Raw genomic sequence first — 23,161 nt, forward strand, 5'->3', positions numbered from 1 at the left:
ATGGAGGAACTGAGCGAAATACATGTTAGTAGGGAAGTGGTGTTAGGTAAATTGAAGGGATTGAAGGCAGATAAATCCCCAGGGCCAGATGGTCTGCATCCCAGAGTGCTTAAGGAAGTGGCCCAAGAAATAGTGGATGCATTAGTGATAATTTTTCAAAACTCGTTAGATTCTGGACTAGTTCCTGAGGATTGGAGGGTGGCTAATGTAACCCCACTTTTTAAAAAAGGAGGGAGAGAGAAACCGGGGAATTATAGGCCGGTTAGCCTAACGTCGGTGGTGGGGAAACTGCTGGAGTCAGTTATCAAGGATGTGATAACAGCACATTTGGAAAGCGGTGAAATGATCGGACAAAGTCAGCATGGATTTGTGAAAGGAAAATCATGTCTGACGAATCTCATAGAATTTTTTGAGGATGTAACTAGTAGAGTGGATAGGGGAGAACCAGTGGATGTGGTATATTTGGATTTTCAAAAGGCTTTTGACAAGGTCCCACATAGGAGATTAGTGTGCAAACTTAAAGCACACGGTATTGGGGGTAAGGTATTGGTGTGGGTGGAGAATTGGTTAGCAGACAGGAAGCAAAGAGTGGGAATAAACGGGACCTTTTCAGAATGGCAGGCGGTGACTAGTGGGGTACCGCAAGGCTCAGTGCTGGGACCCCAGTTGTTTACAATATATATTAATGACTTGGATGAGGGAATTAAATGCAGCATCTCCAAGTTTGCGGATGACACAAAGCTGGGTGGCAGTGTTAGCAGTGAGGAGGATGCTAAGAGGATGCAGGGTGACTTGGATAGGTTGGGTGAGTGGGCAAACTCATGGCAGATGCAATTTAATGTGGATAAATGTGAAGTTATCCACTTTGGTGGCAAAAATAGGAAAACAGATTATTATCTGAATGGTGGCCGATTAGGAAAAGGGGAGGTGCAACGAGACCTGGGTGTCATTATACACCAGTCATTGAAAGTGGGCATGCAGGTACAGCAGGCGGTGAAAAAGGCGAACGGTATGCTGGCATTTATAGCGAGAGGATTCGAGTACAGGAGCAGGGAGGTACTACTGCAGTTGTACAAGGCCTTGGTGAGACCACACCTGGAGTATTGTGTGCAGTTTTGGTCCCCTAATCTGAGGAAAGACATCTTTGCCATAGAGGGAGTACAGAGAAGGTTCACCAGATTGATTCCTGGGATGGCAGGTCTTTCATATGAAGAAAGACTGGATGAACTGGGCTTGTACTCGTTGGAATTTAGAAGATTGAGGGGGGATCTGATTGAAACGTATAAGATCCTAAAGGGATTGGACAGGCTAGATGCGGGAAGATTGTTCCCGATGTTGGGGAGGTCTAGAACGAGGGGTCACAGTTTGAGGATAGAGGGGAAGCCTTTTAGGACCGAGGTTAGGAAAAACTTCTTCACACAGAGAGTGGTGAATCTGTGGAATTCTCTGCCACAGCAAACTGTTGAGGCCAGTTCATTAGCTATGTTTAAAAGGAAGTTAGATATGGCCCTTGTGGCTACAGGGGTCAGGGGGTATGGAGGGAAGGCTGGGTTCTGAGTTGGATGATCAGCCATGATCATAATAAATGGCGGTGCAGGCTCGAAGGGCCGAATGGCCTACTCCTGCACCTATTTTCTATGTTTCTATGTTTCTATGTTTCCATGTCCTGTGATATAGGATTGAGCCCCACTTCCCCATTGAATCACCTCACTGAAACAGCTTAAATAAATTGGATTTGTTAATTCATTTACCTATTGAGATACAGCTCAAAATAGGCCTTTCTCGCCCTTTGAGTCACCCAGCAACCCCTGATCTAACCCAAGCCTAATCACAGGACAATTTGCAATGACCAACTAACCTACTAACCAGCACATCTTTGGACTATGGGAGGAAGCTGGGGCACCCAAGGAAATCCCACACGTTCCATAGGGCGGACATACAAACTCTTTCCATATGATCTTGTGAATGAATGGTGGAGATGTGTAGAGTAAGGCAGAGTAACAGTTTGGAGATGTGTAGAGTAAGGCAGAGTAACAGTTTGGAGATGTGTAGAGTAAGGCAGAGTAACAGTTTGGAGATGTGTAGAGTAAGGCAGAGTAACAGTTTGGAGATGTGTAGAGTAAGGCAGAGTAACAGTTTGGAGATGTGTAGAGTAAGGCAGAGTAACAGTTTGGAGATGTGTAGAGTAAGGCAGAGTAACAGTTTGGAGATGTGTAGAGTAAGGCAGAGTAACAGTTTGGAGATGTGTAGAGTAAGGCAGAGTAACAGTTTGGAGATGTGTAGAGTAAGGCAGAGTAACAGTTTGGAGATGTGTAGAGTAAGGCAGAGTAACAGTTTGGAGATGTGTAGAGTAAGGCAGAGTGTTTGGAACCCTGACCTTTGGGTAAACTCTGATAGAGTCACACTGGAGTGTGAAAGTACTGTAACCACTGAAGTAATTTTGTACTGGGTGAGTTGGTGCAATCACCGTGCAAGGTAAAAGGTACCCCGTGCTTTGGTGTTTTTGCTTTGTTGGTATTCAGATATTGAGACTCTCGCAAACTATCAAGGAAAATTTGGAAACCTGATCTCTGTAATTTGAAGCTGCCTGTGTTTAGCGGTTTGACAGTGAACTGGTGCTTGCTGTCATGTCAAACTATATAAATAATGAAGGTGTTGTGATGACAGTTCTTGTGCCTTTGCTGTGCTGGTGATTCTATTTCTCCTGTTACAGATTGAACAGCTACACAAGTAAATAGTTTATTTTGCATAACTAACATTCTGTAGTATTCCTGAAGCACTCCTCCAGGAATGTTAAAGAACTGAATTGACTTCAGACCACTTTCAGGCAAACAAGGTGTGCTTAATCAAACAGAGTGTCATCGAGCACTACAGCACAGAAACAGGCCCTTCGGCCCATCTAGTCCATGCTGACTGTTGTTCTGCCTAGACCCATCAACTTGCTCCTAGACCATAGCCCTCCCATCCATGTACTTATCCAAAACTTCTCTGAAATATTGCAATCTAATCCTCTGGCATATCTTTCCACACTTACATCACCCTCTGATTGAAGGAGTTCCCCTTAAATATTTTACCTCTCTCCCTTCTACTACGACCTCTAATTCTAGTCTCACCCAACTTCAGTGGAAAAAGCCTGCTTGCATTAACCCTACCTATACCCCTCATAATTTTGTATACCTCCATGTTCTCCTACACTCCAGGAAATAAAGTTCTATACACCCTTTCCCAATAACTCAGGTCCTTAAGTCTGGGCAATATCCTTGTAAATATTCTCTGCCCTCATACAGCACGGCCCATCTGGTCCCACCAATCACAATTCCCATCTAAGCTAATCCCATTTGACCATGTTTGGCCCAAATCCCTCTCAACTTTTCCTATCCATGTACCTGTCCACATATCTTTTTAAATATTGTTAAGGTACCTACTTCAACCACTTCCTCTGACAGCTCAATCAATATACCTACCACCCTCTGAACGAAAAAGTTGCCTCTCAAGTTCCTATTAACTATCTCTCCTCTCACCTTTAACCTGTATTTTCTAGTTCTTTAATCCTCATGAGTTTATACAGCTCTGTAAGATCACACCTCATTCTCCTGCACTCCACTGAATAAAATCACCAGCTGCTCAATCTCTCCTCATAACTCGCTCCCTCTCAAGGCCAGAAACATCCTTGGAAACCTCTCTGCACTCATATAGCAGGTGACCAAAACCAAACACATTCCAAGTGCGGTCTCACCAAGACCTTGTACCACTCCTGCATTAATCACATCTTTTATTCTCCCCACATTCCCATCATCTCCCCCCCCACCCCAAATTCCACCCTCACTGCGCACTAGGACAGCTTATGGCAGCCAGTCTACCCACTGGTCCATACGTGGTTGATGTGCGATGGAACTGGAGCAGCTGGCGGAAAGCCCTGTGTTCACAGGGAGAATGTGCAGACTCCACCCAGTACCAGGAGTACCCTCGTATCTGGTGCTGTGAGGCTGTGTCTCCACCCACTGTGCTGATTCAAAGGTCTCAGCAGCTTTCAGTCCTGTACAATTCACCTGCGAATGAACTAAATAAGACACAATACTCCACAACCCACCGCCTTGCTTTGTCTCACACCAACTGTGCTCGGTGGATCAATACCAAGATAACCTCCTGCTCCATCCTGATACTCTGAAAAGAGTGAGGGTCACAGTATTAACTGTTCTTCATTAACAAGTAGGCCATTTCTCCATCACCTTCATGCTACATTACAAACACTGATTTAATGACACAAGGGATTCTGCAGATGCGGGAAGCCTTGAACAACACACACAAAATGCTGGTGGAACTCAGCAGGTCAGATAGCATCTTGGAGGGGAATGAACATCATCGTTTTGAGCTGAGATCCTTCAACAGGATGGGAATGAGAAGGTGGAAAGAGGGGGGAGGGGTACAAGCTGGCAGGTGATAGGAAGGTGGGTGGGGAGAGAGATGTTGTGAGAATCTGAGAGGGGATAGGGAGAAGAGGAGGAGGGTTGAAGAAGAAGGAATCTGATGAAATGCCCTTGATTTGAAGATTTTATTGTTGTGTTCAGATCTCTGTGCCCCTGTCCATTCCCCCCTCCTCCAGCTGCATGATCAGGAGGGACAGCTATTTCCAGGACAACTGGGCGAGGAGGCTTTACCAATGAGTGTTCCTTCTGGAGGGTCTTTTTTCGGTAATACCATCTGTTCTGCCTCATGGTCCAAGGAGTAGGAGTAGGTAGCTGACCATTTAGCCCCTCAAGTCTGCTATATCACTTGGAAATGTAGTGATATTTTACCTCAGCACATAAAAGAACATGTTTAATTTGCATGCTTAACCAGTGCAAGCGATGGCAAAGATTTGCCCAAATTATAATTAGTTTTTGGTCTTTCTTTCACCGTGTCCACTGGGATTTGTGTGTGTGTGTGTGTGTGTGAGTGATTTTATTACCTCCTCATCTAGTTTGGGTGGGGAGTGAGGGGAGGAAATGAGCCGACACCAATAGACGAAGATCAGATCAATGTCTAATCATTGCTTGAAGGAGACTGGATTTAAATGTTAATTTAATGAGGCACTAATAAAATTTTCCCTGTTTCATTTGCAAATTAATCTGATCTGTAAATTAAATGTTACTTTCATTTTTTATTCACTTGTGTATAAATTGAGTAATTGATGACTTTCTTATCTACTTCAGGACAAGTTTGCCAGCCCCAATGTTTTCCAGAGACGATTTTAGTATTTGGAGTATTCTGCGTAAATGCATTGGAATGGTGAGTGAATCCAACATTCTGTAGTGCTCATAGAACCGAATAGTACAACAATTTTAGGGTGGAAGGCTGCTATTCGGCCCACTGTGTTCGTTCTAGTCTGTCCCCCACCTCTGGTACCAGGTCCATAACCCTGCAGGCCCCAGCCCTTCATGCAGCATCCTAGGGCTGTGTTAATGTGAAGGAGGTCCTGCCTCTTTCTGGCAGTGAACTCCAAGCCTCTACCATAAACTGGAGGGACTTCACAGGTCAGGCAGCACCTATTGAAGGAAATGTTCAGTCTATGTTTCAGGGCGAGACCCTTCAACAGGACTGGACAGAAAGAGGGGAGGTAGCTGGTATGAAGAGGTGGGGAAAGGGTGGAGCAAGAGCTGGCAGGTGATGGGTGGATCCAGGTGAGGGGGGTGATAGGCAGATGAGAGAGAGTGGAGAGTGGGAATGATTTCAGAAGCTGGGAGGTGATCGGTGCAAGTGATAAAGGGCTGAAAGAAGATGCAATCTGCTAGGAGACGGTAGAGAGCCTTGAAGTAAAGAGAAGGAGGGGAACTGAGGGAGGAATGAGTGGGTGATGGGCTGATTGAGGAGGTTGGAGAGGAAAGGGGAGGGTTGTTGGGCTGGTGGGATCAGGATAATGTAAGTAAAGAGGAAGGGACCGAGGAAAGTGGATACTGGATGTTGATGCGGCAGGTTGAAGATCACCCAGGTGGAATATGAGGTGCTGTTCCTCTAATCTATGCCTGGTTTCAACTAGGCAATGGAGCAGTCTGTGAACAGACGTGTTGATGTGCGAGTGTAAAGTGAAATTGACGACAATCCCACCAGTATTTGTGATTGGACTCCTCATTTCCTCTCTCATTCTTCTCTCTATTCTTCAAATCACTTCAAAAAGTCACTCAATCTAGCCCACTCAATTCAAAATTGAGTTTATTGTCATAGGCAAAAAGGCATGGATACACACACGCAGTGGAAAAACTTAATTGCAGCAGCACCACAAGCAGATGATGCCATCATGATTAAGGTGGCAGCTGAGTGCCAATTAAACAGGCTGATTAGTCCCGGATGGGACCAAACTCTTTGAGAGTTGCTCTATGCACCCGGGTAAGTGGAGGGTATTCCCTCCCACTCCTGACGTTCATCTGGTGGAGAGGGCTGAGTGACCCACTACCAGATACCCAGACTCTGACCTCCCGTTAGAGCACCAGATACCCAGACTCTGACCTCCCGTTAGACCACCAGATACCCAGACACTGACCTCCCGTTAAACCACCAGATACCCAGACATTGACCTCCCGTTAGAGCACCAGCTACCCAGACTCCGACCTCCCGTTAGACCACCAGATACCCAGCCACTGACCTCCCGTTAGGGCACCAGATACCCAGACACTGACCTCCCGTTAGAGCACCAGATACCCAGACACTGACCTCCCGTTAGAGCACCAGATACCCAGACACTGACCTCCCGTTAGATCACCAGATACCCAGACACTGACCTCCCATTAGACCACCAGATACCCAGACTCTGACCTCCCGTTAGATCACCAGATACCCAGACTCTGACCTCCCATTAGACCACCAGATACCCAGACTCTGACCTCCCGTTAGAGCACCAGATACCCAGACACTGACCTCCCGTTAGACCACCAGATACCCAGACACTGACCTCCCGTTAGACCACCAGATACCCAGACACTGACCTCCCGTTAGACCACCAGATACCCAGACTCTGACCTCCCATTAGACCACCAGATACCCAGACTCTGACTCTCCAGTTAGACCACCAGATACCCAGACACTGACCTCCCGTTAGACCACCAGATACCCAGACTCTGACCTCCCGTTAGACCACCAGATACCCAGACACTGACCTCGCGTTAGATCAGCAGATACCCAGACTCTGACTTTCCCGTTAGACCACCAGATACCCAGACACTGACCTCCCGTTAGACCACCAGATACCCAGACACTGACCTCCCGTTAGACCACCAGATACCCAGACTCTGACCTCCCATTAGACCACCAGATACCCAGACTCTGACCTCCCGTTAGACCACCAGATACCCAGACACTGACCTCCCATTAGAGCACCAGATACCCAGACTCTGACTTTCCCGTTAGAGCACCACATACCCAGACTCTGACCTCCCGTTAGACCACCAGATACCCAGACTCTGACCTCCCGTTAGATCACCAGATACCCAGACTCTGACCTCCCGTTAGACCACCAGATACCCAGACTCTGACCTCCCGTTAGACCACCAGATACCCAGACTCTGACCTCCCGTTAGACCACCAGATACCCAGACACTGACCTCCCGTTAGACCACTAGATACCCAGACACTGACCTCCTGTTAGACCACCAGATACCCAGAATCTGACCTCCCGTTAGACCACCAGATACCCAGACACTGACCTCCCGTTAGACCACCAGATACCCAGAATCTGACCTCCCGTTAGAGCACCAGATACCCAGACTCTGACCTCCCGTTAGACCACCAGATACTCAGACTCTGACTCTCCCGTTAGACCACCAGATACCCAGACACTGACCTCCCGTTAGACCACCAGATACCCAGACACTGACCTCCCGTTAGACCACCAGATACCCAGACACTGACCTCCCGTTAGACCACCAGATACCCAGACACTGACCTCCCGTTAGACCACCAGATACCCAGACACTGACCTCCCGTTAGACCACCAGATACCCAGACACTGACCTCCCGTTAGAGCACCAGATACCCAGAATCTGACCTGCCGTTAGAGCACCAGATACCCAGAATCTGACCTCCCGTTAGACCACCAGATACCCAGACACTGACCTCCCGTTAGACCACCAGATACCCAGACACTGACCTCCCGTTAGAGCACCAGATACCCAGAATCTGACCTGCCGTTAGAGCACCTGATACCCAGAATCTGACCTCCCGTTAGAGCACCAGATACCCAGACACTGACCTCCCGTTAGAGCACCAGATACCCAGACTCTGACCTCCCGTTAGACCACCAGATACCCAGACACTGACCTCCCGTTAGACCACCAGATACCCAGACTCTGACCTCCCGTTAGACCACCAGATACCCAGACACTGACCTCCCGTTAGAGCACCAGATACCCAGACATTGGCCTCCCGTTAGATCACCAGATACCCAGACTCTGACCTCCCGTTAGACCACCAGATACCCAGACACTGACCTCCCGTTAGAGCACCAGATACCCAGACACTGACCTCCCTTTAGACCACCAGATACCCAGACACTGACCTCCCGTTAGAGCACCAGATACCTAGACACTGACCTCCCTTTAGACCACCAGATACCCAGACACTGACCTCCTGTTAGACCACCAGATACCCAGACACTGGCCTCCCGTTAGACCACCAGATACCCAGACACTGACCTCCCGTTAGAGCCAAGGCAGATAGATGGTTGGTCCAGTTTGGCCTCTGCCCACTGGTGACACTTGGTATACAGAATGGAAACAGCTCCTTATGCCCAACCGATCCATGCTGACCAAGTTGCCTACCCGAGCTAGTCCCATTTTCCTGCATTTAGCCCATATTCCTCTAACTTTTCCTTTCCATGTGTCTGTCCAAGTGTCTTTTAGATGTTGTTATTGTACCCACCTCTACCAATTCATCCTGCAGCTTGGTCCATATACCCACCAGCCCCACGTGGAAAAGGCCATTCAGATCCCCTTTAAATGGTTCCCCTCTGACCTTAAGACTGACCCTGTCAGTTTGCCACTTCTACCCTGTGAGGAGACTGACCATTCCGTACGTCCTTATCGGAAGTATGTCCCTCTTGATTTTGTGTGCTCCGAAAGGTCGCTAATCATTCCAAAGTGCTCCGGGAGTGTGGGGGTGGGGTCTAAAAGTCCTAACCTAACCAATCTCTCTTTATAATCCAAGCCTTCTGGTCCCATTGACATCTTTGCTGCACTCTTTCCCATTTAATCACGTTCTTCCTCTGGCTCGTGACCAAATCTGCACACAGTACTCAAATTGCAGTCTCACCGACATCTTGCCACCCCGGCTTGTGTATTCAGTGTCAGAATCAGGTTTATCATCACGGTCTTATATGACATGAAATTTGTTTTGTGGTAGCAGCAAAGACATAAATATTACTATAAATTAAAAAATAAGTAAATAGTGCGAATAAAGCAATACTGAGGTGGGGATGATGGACTGTAAAGAAATCTGACAGCCATGGGGAAGAAGCTGTTCCAAAAACATTGAGTGTGTCGTCCTCCTCTGATGAGATTAATCAGAAGGTATGTCCTGGATGACGAGGCTCCTGAAGGCATTGTCCTTTGAAGCTGAGAGGGCTGTGTCTGAGCCTACAAACCTCTGCAGCTTCTTTTGATCCTGTAATTGGAGCCTCCACACCAGACTGTGATGCCACTTGTCTGAATGCTCTTCACTGTGTATCTGTAGACATCTGCCAGTGCCTTCCCAAACCACCTCAAACTCCTAACCAAATAGAGTGTTGCCATTGCCTTCTTTGTGACTTCATCAATGTGTTAGGCCCAGGCCCAGGACAGCACAGTGCTCAGGCCAATGAAAGCCTGCGCTCTATCTCACTGTTCCACTTTCCAGAGTCCTGCCACCTTGCCTTGCTTTGCTTTAACTGAATAAAATGTAACTTTGCACTTGTCAGAGTTAAATTCCACCTGCCATTGCTTGGCTCATTTCTAGATCCTGTAGTAATTTAAAATACCCTTCTTCACTGACCACCACACCACTGTTTTAATTGCTGCATTCTTACTGTCTTAGTCCTTGCCAGTTTAAAGTATCTGATGGCAAGGGAGAGTTCTAATCTTAACTGAGGTCCACAGATGCCAAACTGAGACTAGACCAGGCACCTTGTGTGGAGATGTCCCACATCAAGTCCACACCATCCAGAAAATCTGTAGTCTCCAGTGCCTTGAAATCTGCCAACAATGGAGCGTTGCTGGTCTTGGACCAACAAGTTCTCCATGGGCTTCCAAAGGTGAGAGGTGATTCCATAAATTGTGTGTCCTCCTCCGGCAGAGGCTGACACTCCAGGACCTGTGCCATGATGTCTCTGTCAGCACTGACATCTCCATGAACCAGCTACTCATTCTCCCTTCTCCCTCCTCAATTATACATTCTGTCTTCCCAAGCTATTTCACACCCAAAAAAAAAGAAAATTCAAATCAACCAGCTCTAGGCAACTGAAAAAAGGAAACTAGGACTAGAAATGTTCAGCAGGTCAGCTCTATGGTGTTGGGGGGGATGCGGGGGGTGGGGGGAGAGTGGAGAACTGAACCAGGTATCGTAAATAAAAATTTTAAACAGAAACCATAAGATATAGGAGCAGGATTAGGCCATTTGGCCCATCAAGTCTGCTCTGTCATTTCATCATGGCTGAACCATTTTCCCTCTCAATCTCACGCCTTCCCACGTATCCCTTCATGCCTGGACTAATCAATAATCTATCAACCTGTCCCTTAAATAACAGCCGCTTGTGGCAATGAATTCCACAGATTCACTGCTCTCCTGCTAAAGAAATTCCTCCCCATCTCCATTCTAAAAGGACATTCGGAGGCTGTGCCCTCTGGTCTTGGACCCCCCCCACCACAGGAAACATCCTCTCCAGGTCCACTGTGTTGAGGCCTTACAATGTTTGACAGGTTTCAATTAGGTCACCACTCATTCTTCTGAATTCCAGTGAGTAGAGGCCCAGAGCCATCAGACACTCTTTATATGATCAGCCTTTCAATCCTGGAATCGTTTTCATGAACCTTCTTTAAACCCTCTCCAATGTAAGTACCTCCTTTCTTGAATAAGAGCTCAAAACTGTTCACAAAACTCCAGGTGAGGCCTCACCAGTACTTTATAAAGCCTCAGCATCACATCCTTTTGTATTCTAGTCCTTTCAAAATGAATGCTAACATTGCATTTGGCTTCCTTGCCACCTGTATTTTAGCCTTTAGGGAATCCTGTGCAAGGACCCCCAAGTCCCTTTGCACCTCAGTTTTCTTTTGTATTTTCTCTCCATGTAGTAAATGGTCTGTGCTTTTATTTCTGTTACCAAAGTGCATGACCATACACTTCCCAACACTGTATTCCATCTGCCACTTCTTTGCCCATTTTCTTAATCTGTCTAAGTTCTTCTGTAGCCTCTCTTAATTCCTCAGAACTACCTGCCCCTCTACTATCTTTGTATCTTACACAAACTTGGCCACAGTTCTGTCATCCAAATCATTGACATATAAACTTAAAAAGAAGTGGTCCCAACAGAGACACCTGTGGAACACCACCAGTCACCGACGGCTAACCAAAAAATTCTCTCTTTATTCCCACTCTTTGCTTCCTGCCAATCAGTCAATGCTCTATCCATGCTGGTATCTTTCCTGAAATATCAAGGCTCTTAAACATGTTAAGCACCCTTGTGTGGCACCTTATCAAAGGCCTTCTGAAAATCCAAGTACACAACATCTACCGATTCTCTTTTGTCTATCCTGCTTGTTATTTCTTCAAAGAATTCCATCAGATTTGTCAGGCAAGATTTTCCCTTAAGGAACTCTTGCTGACTTTAGCCTATTTTATCACGTGCCTCCAAGTACCCCAAAACCACATCCTTAACAATCCATTCTAACATCTTCCCAACCACTAGGGTCAAACTAACTGGCCTACAGTTTCATTTCTTCTGTCTCTGTCCCTTCTTGAAGAGTGGAGTGACATTTGCAAGTTTCTGTTCAACTAGGACCATGCCAGGATCAATTGATTCTTGAAGGATCATTACTAATGCCTCCACAATCTCTTCAGCCACCTCTTTCAGAACCCTAGGGTGTACACCATCTGATCCAGGTGACTTAGCTAATTTTAGACCTTTCAGTTTCCCAAAAACCTTGCCCCTAATAATGGCTACTTCACACACTTCTGCCCCCAACACTCTCGAACTTCTGGCATTCTGCTAGTGTCTTCCACAGTGAAGACTGATGCATAATACTTACTCAGTTCATCCGTCATTTCCTTGTCCCCTTCTCCAAAATCATCCTCCAGCTGTCCGATACTCTCGCCTCTCTTTTACATTTGATATATCTGAAGAAACATTTGGTATCCCCTTTATTGTTATTGGCTAGATTACCTTCATATTCCATTTTTCCTTCTTTATGACTTTTTGTTTACCTTCTATTGTTTTTTAAGTTTCCCAATCCTCTAACTTCCCACTGAGTTTTGCTCCATTATATGCTCTCTCTTTGGCTTTTATACTGGCTTTGACTTCTCGTCAGCCACAGCTGCATCATCCTGCTGTTAGAATACTTCTTCCTCTTTGGGATGTATATACCCTGTGCTTTCCGAATTGCTCCCAGAAATTCCAGCCATTGCTGCTCCGTTGTCATCCTTGCCAGTGTGCTTTTCTAATCAATTTTGGCCAATTGTCATTGTTTCCCCCAGGTACTCCAGTTTCTTGCCACATCCCAAAGTTACATATGCAGGTTAATATGATAATTAGCTGCTGTATATTACCCCTAGTGTGTAGGTGAGTGGTGGAGGGAGAGTTGATGGGAACGGAGGAAGGGAGAGTAAAATGGCATTAGTATAAGTGGATACCTGTGGTTTGTGATGGGTCTGGATTAAAGTCAAATTTGAGTTTGCACAAGTCCCTGTATGCACAGGTGCAATGAAAAACTTACTTGCAGCAGCATCACAGGTGCAGAGCATCAGATAAGCAGCACTCACAAATAAAACATAAATTATATACAACTTTTTGCAAGAAAATACAATTAGAACAAAAAAAAAGTCAATTTTTGTGCAAAGTAGTCTGAGTGATCAAAGTGTAGTGATTAGGGTTGTGCTGGCTGGTTCAAGAACCATATGGTTGAACGGAAGTAGCTGTTCCTGCTCCTGAAGCTGGTGGTGTGGGACCGCAGGCTTCTGTACCTCCAGTCCGGTAGTAGCCACAAGAAGATGTTGCAGACCTTTAATGGTGGAGACAGTGCCCCCTGCACATACTACCAAGTGGGGAGGAATATGCCTCTGATGTATTTGGAAGAGTCCACTACTCTCCGTAGCTTCCGACTGGACTCGTTGTTGGGCTCAGTTCCAACACTGGATATTATTACTGAAGCTATACTTCCAGAGGAAGAGGGCATGCTCAGCTTGAACTTTTGTTACTACCAAATACTCATGTCATATCTGTAATGTATCATAATAGCCCAGCTGGCTATGTGAAGAGGAATACAAAATTTTGAAAGGGATAGATAAGATAGATGTAGGAAAGTCTTTTTCCATTGGTATATGAGACTAGAACTAGGGGACATTGCCTCAAGATTCAGGGGAGAAGATTTAGGACGGAGATGAGAAGAAACTGTTTTTCCCAGAGAGTGGAATTCTCTGCCTAGGGAAGCAATTGAGGCTTCTTCACTAGATATATTTAAGGTACAGTTAGATAGGTTTTTATATAGTAAGGGAATTAAGGGTTGGGGGGAGAAGGCAGGTAGATGGAGCTGAATTTATGGACAGATCAGCCATGATCTTGCTGAATGGTGGGGCAGGCTCGATGGGCCGGATGGCCTACTGCTGCTCCTATTTCTTATGTTCTTATTAGTATTATTGATTTGTTAAATGCAAAGTTTGTTGTCCGTCAGTGGCTCTGCAGTGACCTGAACTGCTCTTCTTGTTACATTAGAATCTGTGGATGAAATTACATTGTGATTTCATTGTGTAGATGAAATTTTTGTACTCAAGTAACCTTTAAATTCTCTGTTGCAGGAGCTGTCCAAGATTGCCATGCCTGTTATATTTAATGAGCCACTTAGCTTCCTCCAACGACTCACAGAATACATGGAGCACACATATCTCATCCACGAAGCAGTCAATTCCCAAACTTCATTAGAAAGAATGCAGGTATATCTGTTGTCTATTGAAATCACATTACTGTGTACATCAGAATCATTCTGGTTTATTATCACTGACTTAGATGATGTGAACTTTGTTGTTTTGTGGCACCAGTACAATGCAGATATATAAAATTAAGTTACAAAGCTCGTTTAAGATAAAGGAATAATGAAGTAGTATTTATGGGCTTGTAGACTGTTTAGAAATCTGATGATAGAGGGGAAGAAGCTGTTCCTACATTGTTGAGTGTGGATTTTTCAGAGTCCTGTATCTCCACCCTGATGGTGGAAATGAGAGGAGGGTATCTCCTGGGTGGCGAAGGTCCAGGGTGATGGATGTTACCTTCACTAATCTTCTGAAGATGTACTTGACGGTGTGCTTCTTAGATCTTACATCTAAAGTTGCTGTTCTTCACAATTATTACATCTTTTCATGGGGTAAAATGTTGATCAATTTTATATTTCAAAAATTAGAAGTACACATACAATATTGGAAATGTTAACTTACAAACTGTTCATTTGGTTCAATTCATTACAGCAGTTCATGGAGGTAATACAAGGAAAAAAACAATAACAGAATGCAGAATAAAGTGTTCCAGATGCAGAGAGAGTGCGGGTGTGGGGAGACAGTAAGGTGTAAGGCCATAACAAGGATCCATGGCAGCATTCAGTAGTCTTCCAGCAGAAGGATAGAAGCTGTTCTTGAATCTTCAGGCTTTCAGGCTTTTGTTTCTTCTGCCTGGTGGGAGGAAGGAGAAGAGAGAATGTCTGGGGTGGGTGATGTCTTTGACTATGAGGAAGCAAGAAGAGTAGGAAGAGTCCACGGAGGGGAAGCTGGTTTCTGTGACGTGCTGATCTGTGTCCACAACTCTGCAGTTTCTTGCAGTGACGGAATGGCAGTGGCTGTACCAAGCCGTGATAGATGTGGATAAGGTGCTTTCTGTGGTGCACCAGTAAAAATCTCTGAGGGTCAAGGGGGAACAAGCCAAATTTCTTTGGCTTCTTGAGGGGGTCGAGGTGCTTGTAAGCTTTCTTGGCTGTGGCATCTACATAGTTGCATCAGGACGGGCTGTTGATTATAATTATTCCTAGGAATGTGAAGCTCTTATCCTCTTGATCTCAGAGCCATTGATGTAAACATAAACATGTGGACTGCCCCTTCCTGAAGTCAATGACCAGCTCTTCTGTTTTGCTGACATTGAGGGAAAGGCGGTTGTCATGACACAGCGCTAATAGGCTCTCTCTCTAAATAATCAGCTTTATGTGAATGAGTTGAATGTGTTAATGTAATGAGAAAGCTTCTGTAGATGATTCTAATCCAAGTAGTAGTACCGTTGATTGTTTTGGAGTAATATATTTTTGTATCTTTTATTAACACTAAAACAGTGTGTGGCAGCCTTCGCCGTTTCAGCTGTGGCCTCTCAGTGGGAGAGAACGGGGAAGCCATTTAACCCTCTCCTCGGCGAGACGTATGAACTTGTCAGGTGAGGAACGTGTACAGTTTTATCTGCTTGTCCAGTCATTTGCTCAACCAGATAACGCTGACAAGTGCTTTTATGAGGCCATATTGTTCCAAGCTTGGGTCAGGTGTGAGCAGTGTGCTACTCACTGCCAGATGAAGAGGTGGAATGTTTTGGCTCCTTTAAGAAGCTGGATACACACGTGAAAAAGAAAGGAGATGTTTATCCTGATGGGATATCGAGATGTTTATACTGATGGGACATCCTAGAGGAATACAGCATTGAAACAGGTCCTTTGGCCCGACTCATTCATAGCAACCAAAGTTTCTTCCTCAGCTAGTCACTGAGCAATTGAACTAATTTTGAAGTACCTCAGTTCTCAGAGATCAGCTCCATATGTTTTACTTTGAGATACAGCATGGTAACCGGCCCTTCTGTCCCACTGAACCTGAGCTGTCCAATTGCATCCGTGAGCCCAGTTACCCTACTAACCTTTTTGGTAGCTCTGTCCCCTTTGTTTATGACTTTTCCACCAGTGTGAACATCTCCGCACCCTCCTCTCTCAGTCTGCTATGTTGTGCAGTGTTCAGTTTGTACTAGAGTTGATTCGCAGGTTCTATTGATGAACAATCTGCTTCCACAGGCCGGATCTGGGATTCAAGTTAATATCAGAACAAGTTAGTCACCATCCTCCAATCAGTGCCTTCTATGCCGAAGGACTCCATCAGAACTTTGCTTTCCATGGATCTATATATCCTAAACTGAAATTCTGGGGGAAGAGTGTGGAAGCTGAGCCGAAAGGAATTATCACATTAGAACTGAACAAGTAAGTAACCGATTCTGCAGGGTAATGAGTATTGTAGAACTAAGACAGCCAAAATGCAGCTCTCGGCCGTAATTTTAACTGAAGGGCAGAACAGAAGATGGTGTCCTGTGTCGCACAGTGATGAGACACATTTTTGTTTTAAGAAAATGGAACAATAGACCACAATATGTTTCCACGTCAGCCCACGATACTATGCCAAACTATATAAACCTACTCCACGATCAATCACAAGCAAGAGAAAATCTGCAGATGTTGGAAATCCAAGCAGCACACACAAAATGCTGGAGGAACTCATCAGGTCAGACAGCATGGAAAAGAATACAGTCGAAGTTTTGGGCCGTGATCCGTCATCTTGAATCCCTCCAGCACTTTGTGTGTGTGCCACGGTCAATCTAACACATTCCTTCTACAGAGTCTATAGCCTTCCAGTTTCCTCTCATACATATGCCGATCTGAGAGTCTTTTAAATATCCCTAATCTGTCAACCTCCGCTACCATCCCTGGCAGTACATTCCAGACACCCACTGCTTTCTGTGTGATAAACTTTTCTCCACTCACCTTAAAAGGATGTCCTCTGGTATTAGCCATTGCCACCCTGAGGCGGGGGGAAGTACTGGTGGCCCACTCTGTCTATACCTCTCATAATCTTGTACACCTCTCTGTCAGGTCACCTCTCGTCCTCCAAAGAGAAAAGCCCTAACTCACTAAGCATCTGCTCATAAGACATGCTCTCTAATCCAGGCAGCATCCTGTTAAATCTCCTCTACACCCTCTCTCGATCATCCACGTCCTTCTTAAACTGAAGCAACCAGAACTGAACACGATATTCCAAATGTAATCTAACCACGGTTTTATAGAGCTGCAACATTAGTTCACGGCTCTTGAACTCAGTCCCCTGACTAATGAAGACCAGCACACCATACGCCTTCTTAACCACCCTATCACCTTTGTAAAACAAACTGGCATATGCAAAGTCAAAGTATTTAAAGATAAAAGGAATTTGCAAAAAACTCTGATGCAGTGAGGAAGGAGAGCTGCTACCTCAGAGGTTCGATCCCAGCCACTGGTACTATCTGTACGGAGTTGAACATTCTCTCTGTGACTGGGGGGGGGGGGGTGCTTTTCTGTAGGTGCTCCCCTCTCCTCCCACATTCCAAAGGCATGCAAGTTTTTAAGATAATTGATTGCCATGATTAGATTAGCTTTATTTGTCACGTATTTATCGAAATACAGAAACATACGGTGAAATGTGTTGTTTGTATCAACAACTGGCACAGTCTGAAGGGGCGCTGGGGGTGGGGGCAGGCTGTAGGTTTTGCCGTGCTTCTGGCACCAGCATAGCGTGCCCACAATTAAGTAGCTCTAGCCCATGTCTTTGGAATGTGGGAAGCAACCAGAGCACACAGAGGAAACCCACGGGGTCACGGACAGAACGTGCAAACTCCTGACAGGCAGTGGTGGGAATTGAACCGCCACCCTACTGTGCTGCCTTTAGTTTGTGGGTGAGGGGCAGAATCTGGGTGTAGACTTATAGAGCATTATGACATAAGAAACAGGCCCTTTGGCCCATCGAGTCCATGCCAACCTGGTCTTCTGCCTAGTCCCATTTACCTGCACGTTGCCCTAGTCCTCCACACCCCACCCATCCATGTACCTGTCCAACTTTCCCTTAAGTGTTACAGTTGAACCTGCATGGGGACGTGAGGGTCAGTGCAGAATGAGATGGCATGCACGTGGTGGCTGAGGACCTGACTCAGTGCTGTATCTTTCCAGGCCATGAACTTCATGCATCCTATTTTTCACCTCAGAGAAGCTGATGGGCCAGTCATGTAATTAATACCTTTGCCCATTGTTTGATGTGTTTCTGTTACAGACACAACGAAGCGTACACTTGGTCAAATCCAACCTGCTGTGTGCATAATATTATAGTTGGCCGTCTCTGGATTGAACAGTATGGAAACGTTGAGATAATTAATCACAAGTAAGTACCACACTGTGTTTGAATTAATCTTCACTTTGGAGGTGGGGACGTATTAATCGTGTTTATCTGTGCACAGGTCGGGGGAGAAGTGCATTCTGAACTTTAAGCCCTGTGGGCTCTTTGGCAAAGAACTGCATAAGGTAGAAGGCTACATTCAAGACAAAAGGTAGGATGAATCTCCTGCCAGTTTTGCTCATTTTATTGTTAGCTTATCAGGATTTATAGAGGGACCTTGATCAGCTGGGCAAGTGGGCTGAGGAATGGCAAATGGAGTTTAATTTAGAGAAGGGTGAGGTGTTGCATTTGGGAAGACAAATCAGGGTAGGTTTTTTTTCCCAGTGAATGACAGAGCACCTGGGAGTGTTGGAACGAAGGACAGTAGAGCACAGTACAGGCAACTTGGCTCAAAGTGCCCTGCTGACCTTTCACCCTACTCCAAAATCAATTAGTGCTTCCCTTCCATGCAGCCTTCCATTTTTCTTGTCTATGTGCCTACCTAAGAGTTTCTTAAATGTCAGTATAATTGTTTCTGCTATCAGCCCGGCAGTGCATTTCACACACCTATCACTCTTTGTAAAGTACCTACCTCTGACAATTCCCTCCCCCACTATATTTCTATATTTTCCTGCCCGTTCGTATTAGTCATTGCTGTCTTGGGAAAAAGGTGCTGGCTGTCCACACTTACATCATCTTATACACCTCTGTCAAGTCACCTCTCATCCTCCTATGCTCCAAAGAGAAAAGCCCTGTTGTACAAGTAAATGGTCCCATGAAAGTAGTGTCACAGGTAGACAGGATGGTGAAGAAGGCTTTTGACAAGCTGGCCTTCATCAGTCAGGGCATTGAGTGTAGAGTGTGGGATGTTATGTTGCAATTGCACAAGCCATACTTAGAATATTGTGTTCAGTTTTGGTCGTCCTGCTGTAGGAAAGATGCCATTAAGCTGGAAAGAGCACAGAGGTTTACAAGGGTGCTGCCCCTCTCATCTTAAATGCTTGCCTTCTGTCGTTAGACATTTTGAATTTGGGGAAAAGATACCAGCTGTCTATTGTATCTATGTCTCTTATAATCTTACATACTTCTATCAGTTCTCCCCTTAGCCTCCATCACTCCAGAGAAAACAGCCAAGTTTGTCCAACCTCTCCTCATAGCAGATGGTCTCTGATAGACATATTTAGAAATCCTCTCTAATGCCTCTACATCCTTCCTGTAATGAGGCAACCAAAACTGAACACAATACTACCCTATTAACCCATGCAGTCACTTTCAGGGAGCTATGGACTGGACCCCAAGCTTCCTTTACTTCAATACTGCTAAGGGTCCTGCCATTAATAGTGTGCTGTCCCTTTACATGAATCAGAATGAGGTTTTATCATTGGCACATGTTATGAAATTTGTTGTTTTGTGGCAGAAGGACAGTGCAAGACATAGAAATATTAAGTTATAATAAAGCATAAAATAAATAATCAGCAGAAATGAGGAATACTGAGGTAGTGTTCACGGACCATTCAGAAATCTGATGGTGAAAGGCAAGAAGCTGTTCCTAAAGCATCGAGTGAGTGTCTTCAGTTTGCTGTGGGAAAACTGCATGTCCTGGATGGTGAGGGTGGATGCTGCCTTCTTGATGATGCCTGGGTGGTGGGGAGGCTTGTGTCTGCATTCAAGCTGGCTGAGGCTACAACTCTCTGCAGCCTCCTTGGACCCAGCACATTAAAGTCACCATAACGCAACCAGTCAGAATGTTTTCCACCATATATTTGTAGAAATTTGCAAATCTTTGGCGACATACCAGATCTCCTCAAAGTTCTAATGAGGGATTAAGGTTGTCATGTTTTCCTCGAGATTGCACCGACATGTTATCCCAGGATAGATCGTCTGAGATGTTGATGACAGGAACTTGAAGCTGCTCAGCCTTTCCACTGCTGACCACTCAATGAGTATTGGTGTGTGTTCTCCGGACCTCCCCTTCTGTCCCTCGCATGTACTTTTGTCACCCTGGGGGATCCAAGCCGAGATAAGTGAATGATGGTGTACTGTTATTGAACTGTCACTGGCGTACCGCCCTGAAAATTGTAACCTGCTGTGTTACAGCAAGAGGAAGCTCTGTGCAATCTATGGGAAGTGGACTGAGTGCCTGTGGTGTGTTGATGCCAATACTTTTGATTCCCACAAAAAAAACGATAAGAAAAATTCAGAAGAGAAGAAGTCGAGCAAATCGGTAAATGATGAATTAATTAAAATTGATACCTCGTTGTCCGTTCCCATGTCTGGCTGACTGTAGCTTTTTGTTTGTGCAGTAATTGGGTCAGTTTGGATTTGTTCTTGATTGCCCAGTGGGAAATAGAAGCAGGAGCTGGCCCCTGAAGCCAACTCCACTGATCAGGATCATGGCAGATCACGTGCCTGAAGTCCACTCCCCCAGTCTGAAAGTATATTGGAGACACAAGAGACTGCCATTTGTGGGATCTGCAGCAACGAACAGGCTGCTGAAGGAATTCAGCAGGCCAAGCAGCAACTGCAGGGCTGATGCAGGGTTTTGAACTAAAGCAACGGCAATTCCTGTCCTCGCGCAGATGCTGCTCGGCTCAATGAGTTCATCCAGCAGATTGTGGTTGACCAGTGCTCCTGGTTCTTCTGGCACACTTTCCTTTCTCCTTGGCCACCGTCTTGTAGATGAGTGCTCTCAACCTCGTGGGTTTTAATTCCTGGACATGCTCCCACCTCCCTCTCCTCCTATCCAGAGGCTTTCCTCGACCTTGTCTGTTGGCCCCAGCCTCCACCTTCAGGGGATCAGTCTCCCAATAGCTCCAGGTTGCAGACCCATCCCTACTCCTCCAACACATCCACAGGGACAATTCCCTCTGCAGATCTCTGCTGCTCACTCCAGTATCCATCACCCACTCCCTTTTCCCCTTTCTCATGAAGCTACAGGTGATGTAGTAACTGCTCAGAACATGTGGTACTGCAAGTTGCACGCCAGAATGTCATTGCTGTGATGCATGTCCCCAGCCTGATGTCCCTCTAGACTCCAGCCTTCTCTGCTAATCCCTACCCTTCTGTCCCTGCCCTGCACTCCCCTGGGCAGACCTCCTGTTCCTCTAGTCCTTTCCCCTGTGCTCCTGGTGCTCTGGTCCCTGATATTTGGCACTCTGCTCCTGGGTCTTTTGTTTAATTACAGCCTTTGCTTTGAGATTAATGGCAAAGTGATGCAAAGCAGCTATACAAAGACCCCAGAGAGTCTGAAATACCTTGATATTTCAAGAATCCTGCTGTGATACTTGGGGACTTTTGTCTCCCTCTATTTTCTGGAACCTGTCCTCTCCGAGCGGACTGGGCACCAGTTTCCCAAATGAAACGCTTCTATTCCTCAGTTGCAGTACTTTCTGTGGATTCATCCCTGACCCAGTCAACCTCTGCATCCCTCTCAGACTGCTTGTGGCTTTTGGATAATTCTGATACCCTGAAGTTAAACTTTCATCATTCAGACTCCTTGATGCTGTTGAATTCCCTCAATCTCCCTTGTCCTTGAAATCTGACTCCTGGCCAGACTTGGGTTGGCTCTCTTCACCTTGGCACCGATGAACTTAAGGTTTGCGATCCTGCTGTTCTCTGTGTCTGATGCTGAGGTCTCTGCAGTCCTCATGATAGAGGGAAACAGAGGCTGCCCCCTCCCACTGTCCACATTCATGGGAGTGGGCTTTAATCCCTGGCTTTGTCAATGGCGACTGCATCCCATGAATGAATGAAAAAGTAATCTCCACAGAAACATTGAACTTTTCTGTACTATCTTTATTATTGCTGTTATGTTTATATCACAATGCATATCTGTGTGACCATCCTAGTCAGTAGCTTCGGAGAGATCAGAACCCGATGACATGCCACTGCCAGATACCTTGGAAAGTGTACAGGTTATACCAGGAAGCAGGCTGCTCTGGAAAATATCACCAAGGCCACCAAATTCTGAAAAGGTGAGCCTCTTGCCTTCGAAATCGTAAGAGTACAAGAGTTGGGATGTCATGTTAAAGTTGTCAAGATGTTGGTGAGGCTGAATTTGGAGTATTGTGTGCAGTTCTGGTCACCTACCTACAGGAAAGGTATCAATATGCTTGCAAAGGAAATTTACAAGGATGTTGCCAGGACTTGAGAGTTACAGGGAAAGGCTGAATAACCTAGGACTTTACTTCCTGGAACACTGGAGCATTAGAGATCTTGCAGAAGCACACAAAATTATGAGGGATATGGATGGGGTAAATGCATGCAGATTCTCCCCCCCCCCCCAACTGTGTATGACAAGAATTTAGAGGTCATTAGTTAATGTTGAATTCATAGATGTGGGTTCAGTTGCAACATGAGAAATTTGGGTGGGTACGTGGATGGCAGCAGTTTGGAGGGATATGGTCCGGGTGTGGGCAGATTGGACTAGGCATGGACTAGATGGGCCAAAGCACCTAATTCTGTGCTGTGGTGCTGTGTGACTCCGTGTCTGTGATAATCCACATCCCTCCATTCCCTAACTGTTCGTGTGTCTAAATCAATGCCTCTTAAACTGCACTGTCATATCTTCTGCCACCACCACAACTATTAGCCCATTACAGACATCCATCTCTCTCTGTAAAACAAAAACTTGCCCTGCACATCTCCTTTAAATGTTCCCCCTATCCACATTGAGGAAAAATGATCTACCCTATCTATACCTCCCATGATTTTGTAAATTTCCATTAGACTCTGACACTCCAGAGAAAACCACCTGGTGCTAGAAAGT

General features: G+C 45.7%; 1 protein-coding gene across 3 annotated transcripts in view; it reads left to right on the top strand.

The window, feature by feature from the left end:
* osbpl1a (oxysterol binding protein-like 1A) overlaps positions 1–23,161 on the top strand; it is a 264,088-nt gene that overhangs the window by 216,714 nt on the left and 24,213 nt on the right. For all 3 annotated transcript variants that reach the window (XM_063060473.1, XM_063060482.1, XM_063060490.1), the window contains 8 exons: positions 5,193–5,268; positions 14,008–14,142; positions 15,519–15,616; positions 16,236–16,418; positions 18,292–18,399; positions 18,476–18,565; positions 20,491–20,617; positions 22,242–22,367. In XM_063060473.1, the coding sequence (XP_062916543.1) occupies positions 5,193–5,268; positions 14,008–14,142; positions 15,519–15,616; positions 16,236–16,418; positions 18,292–18,399; positions 18,476–18,565; positions 20,491–20,617; positions 22,242–22,367 (943 nt within the window). The remainder of the gene's footprint in view (positions 1–5,192; positions 5,269–14,007; positions 14,143–15,518; positions 15,617–16,235; positions 16,419–18,291; positions 18,400–18,475; positions 18,566–20,490; positions 20,618–22,241; positions 22,368–23,161) is intronic.

This window comes from Mobula hypostoma, chromosome 1, assembly GCF_963921235.1.
Source record: "Mobula hypostoma chromosome 1, sMobHyp1.1, whole genome shotgun sequence".
Classification (NCBI taxonomy): Eukaryota; Metazoa; Chordata; class Chondrichthyes; order Myliobatiformes; family Myliobatidae; genus Mobula; species Mobula hypostoma.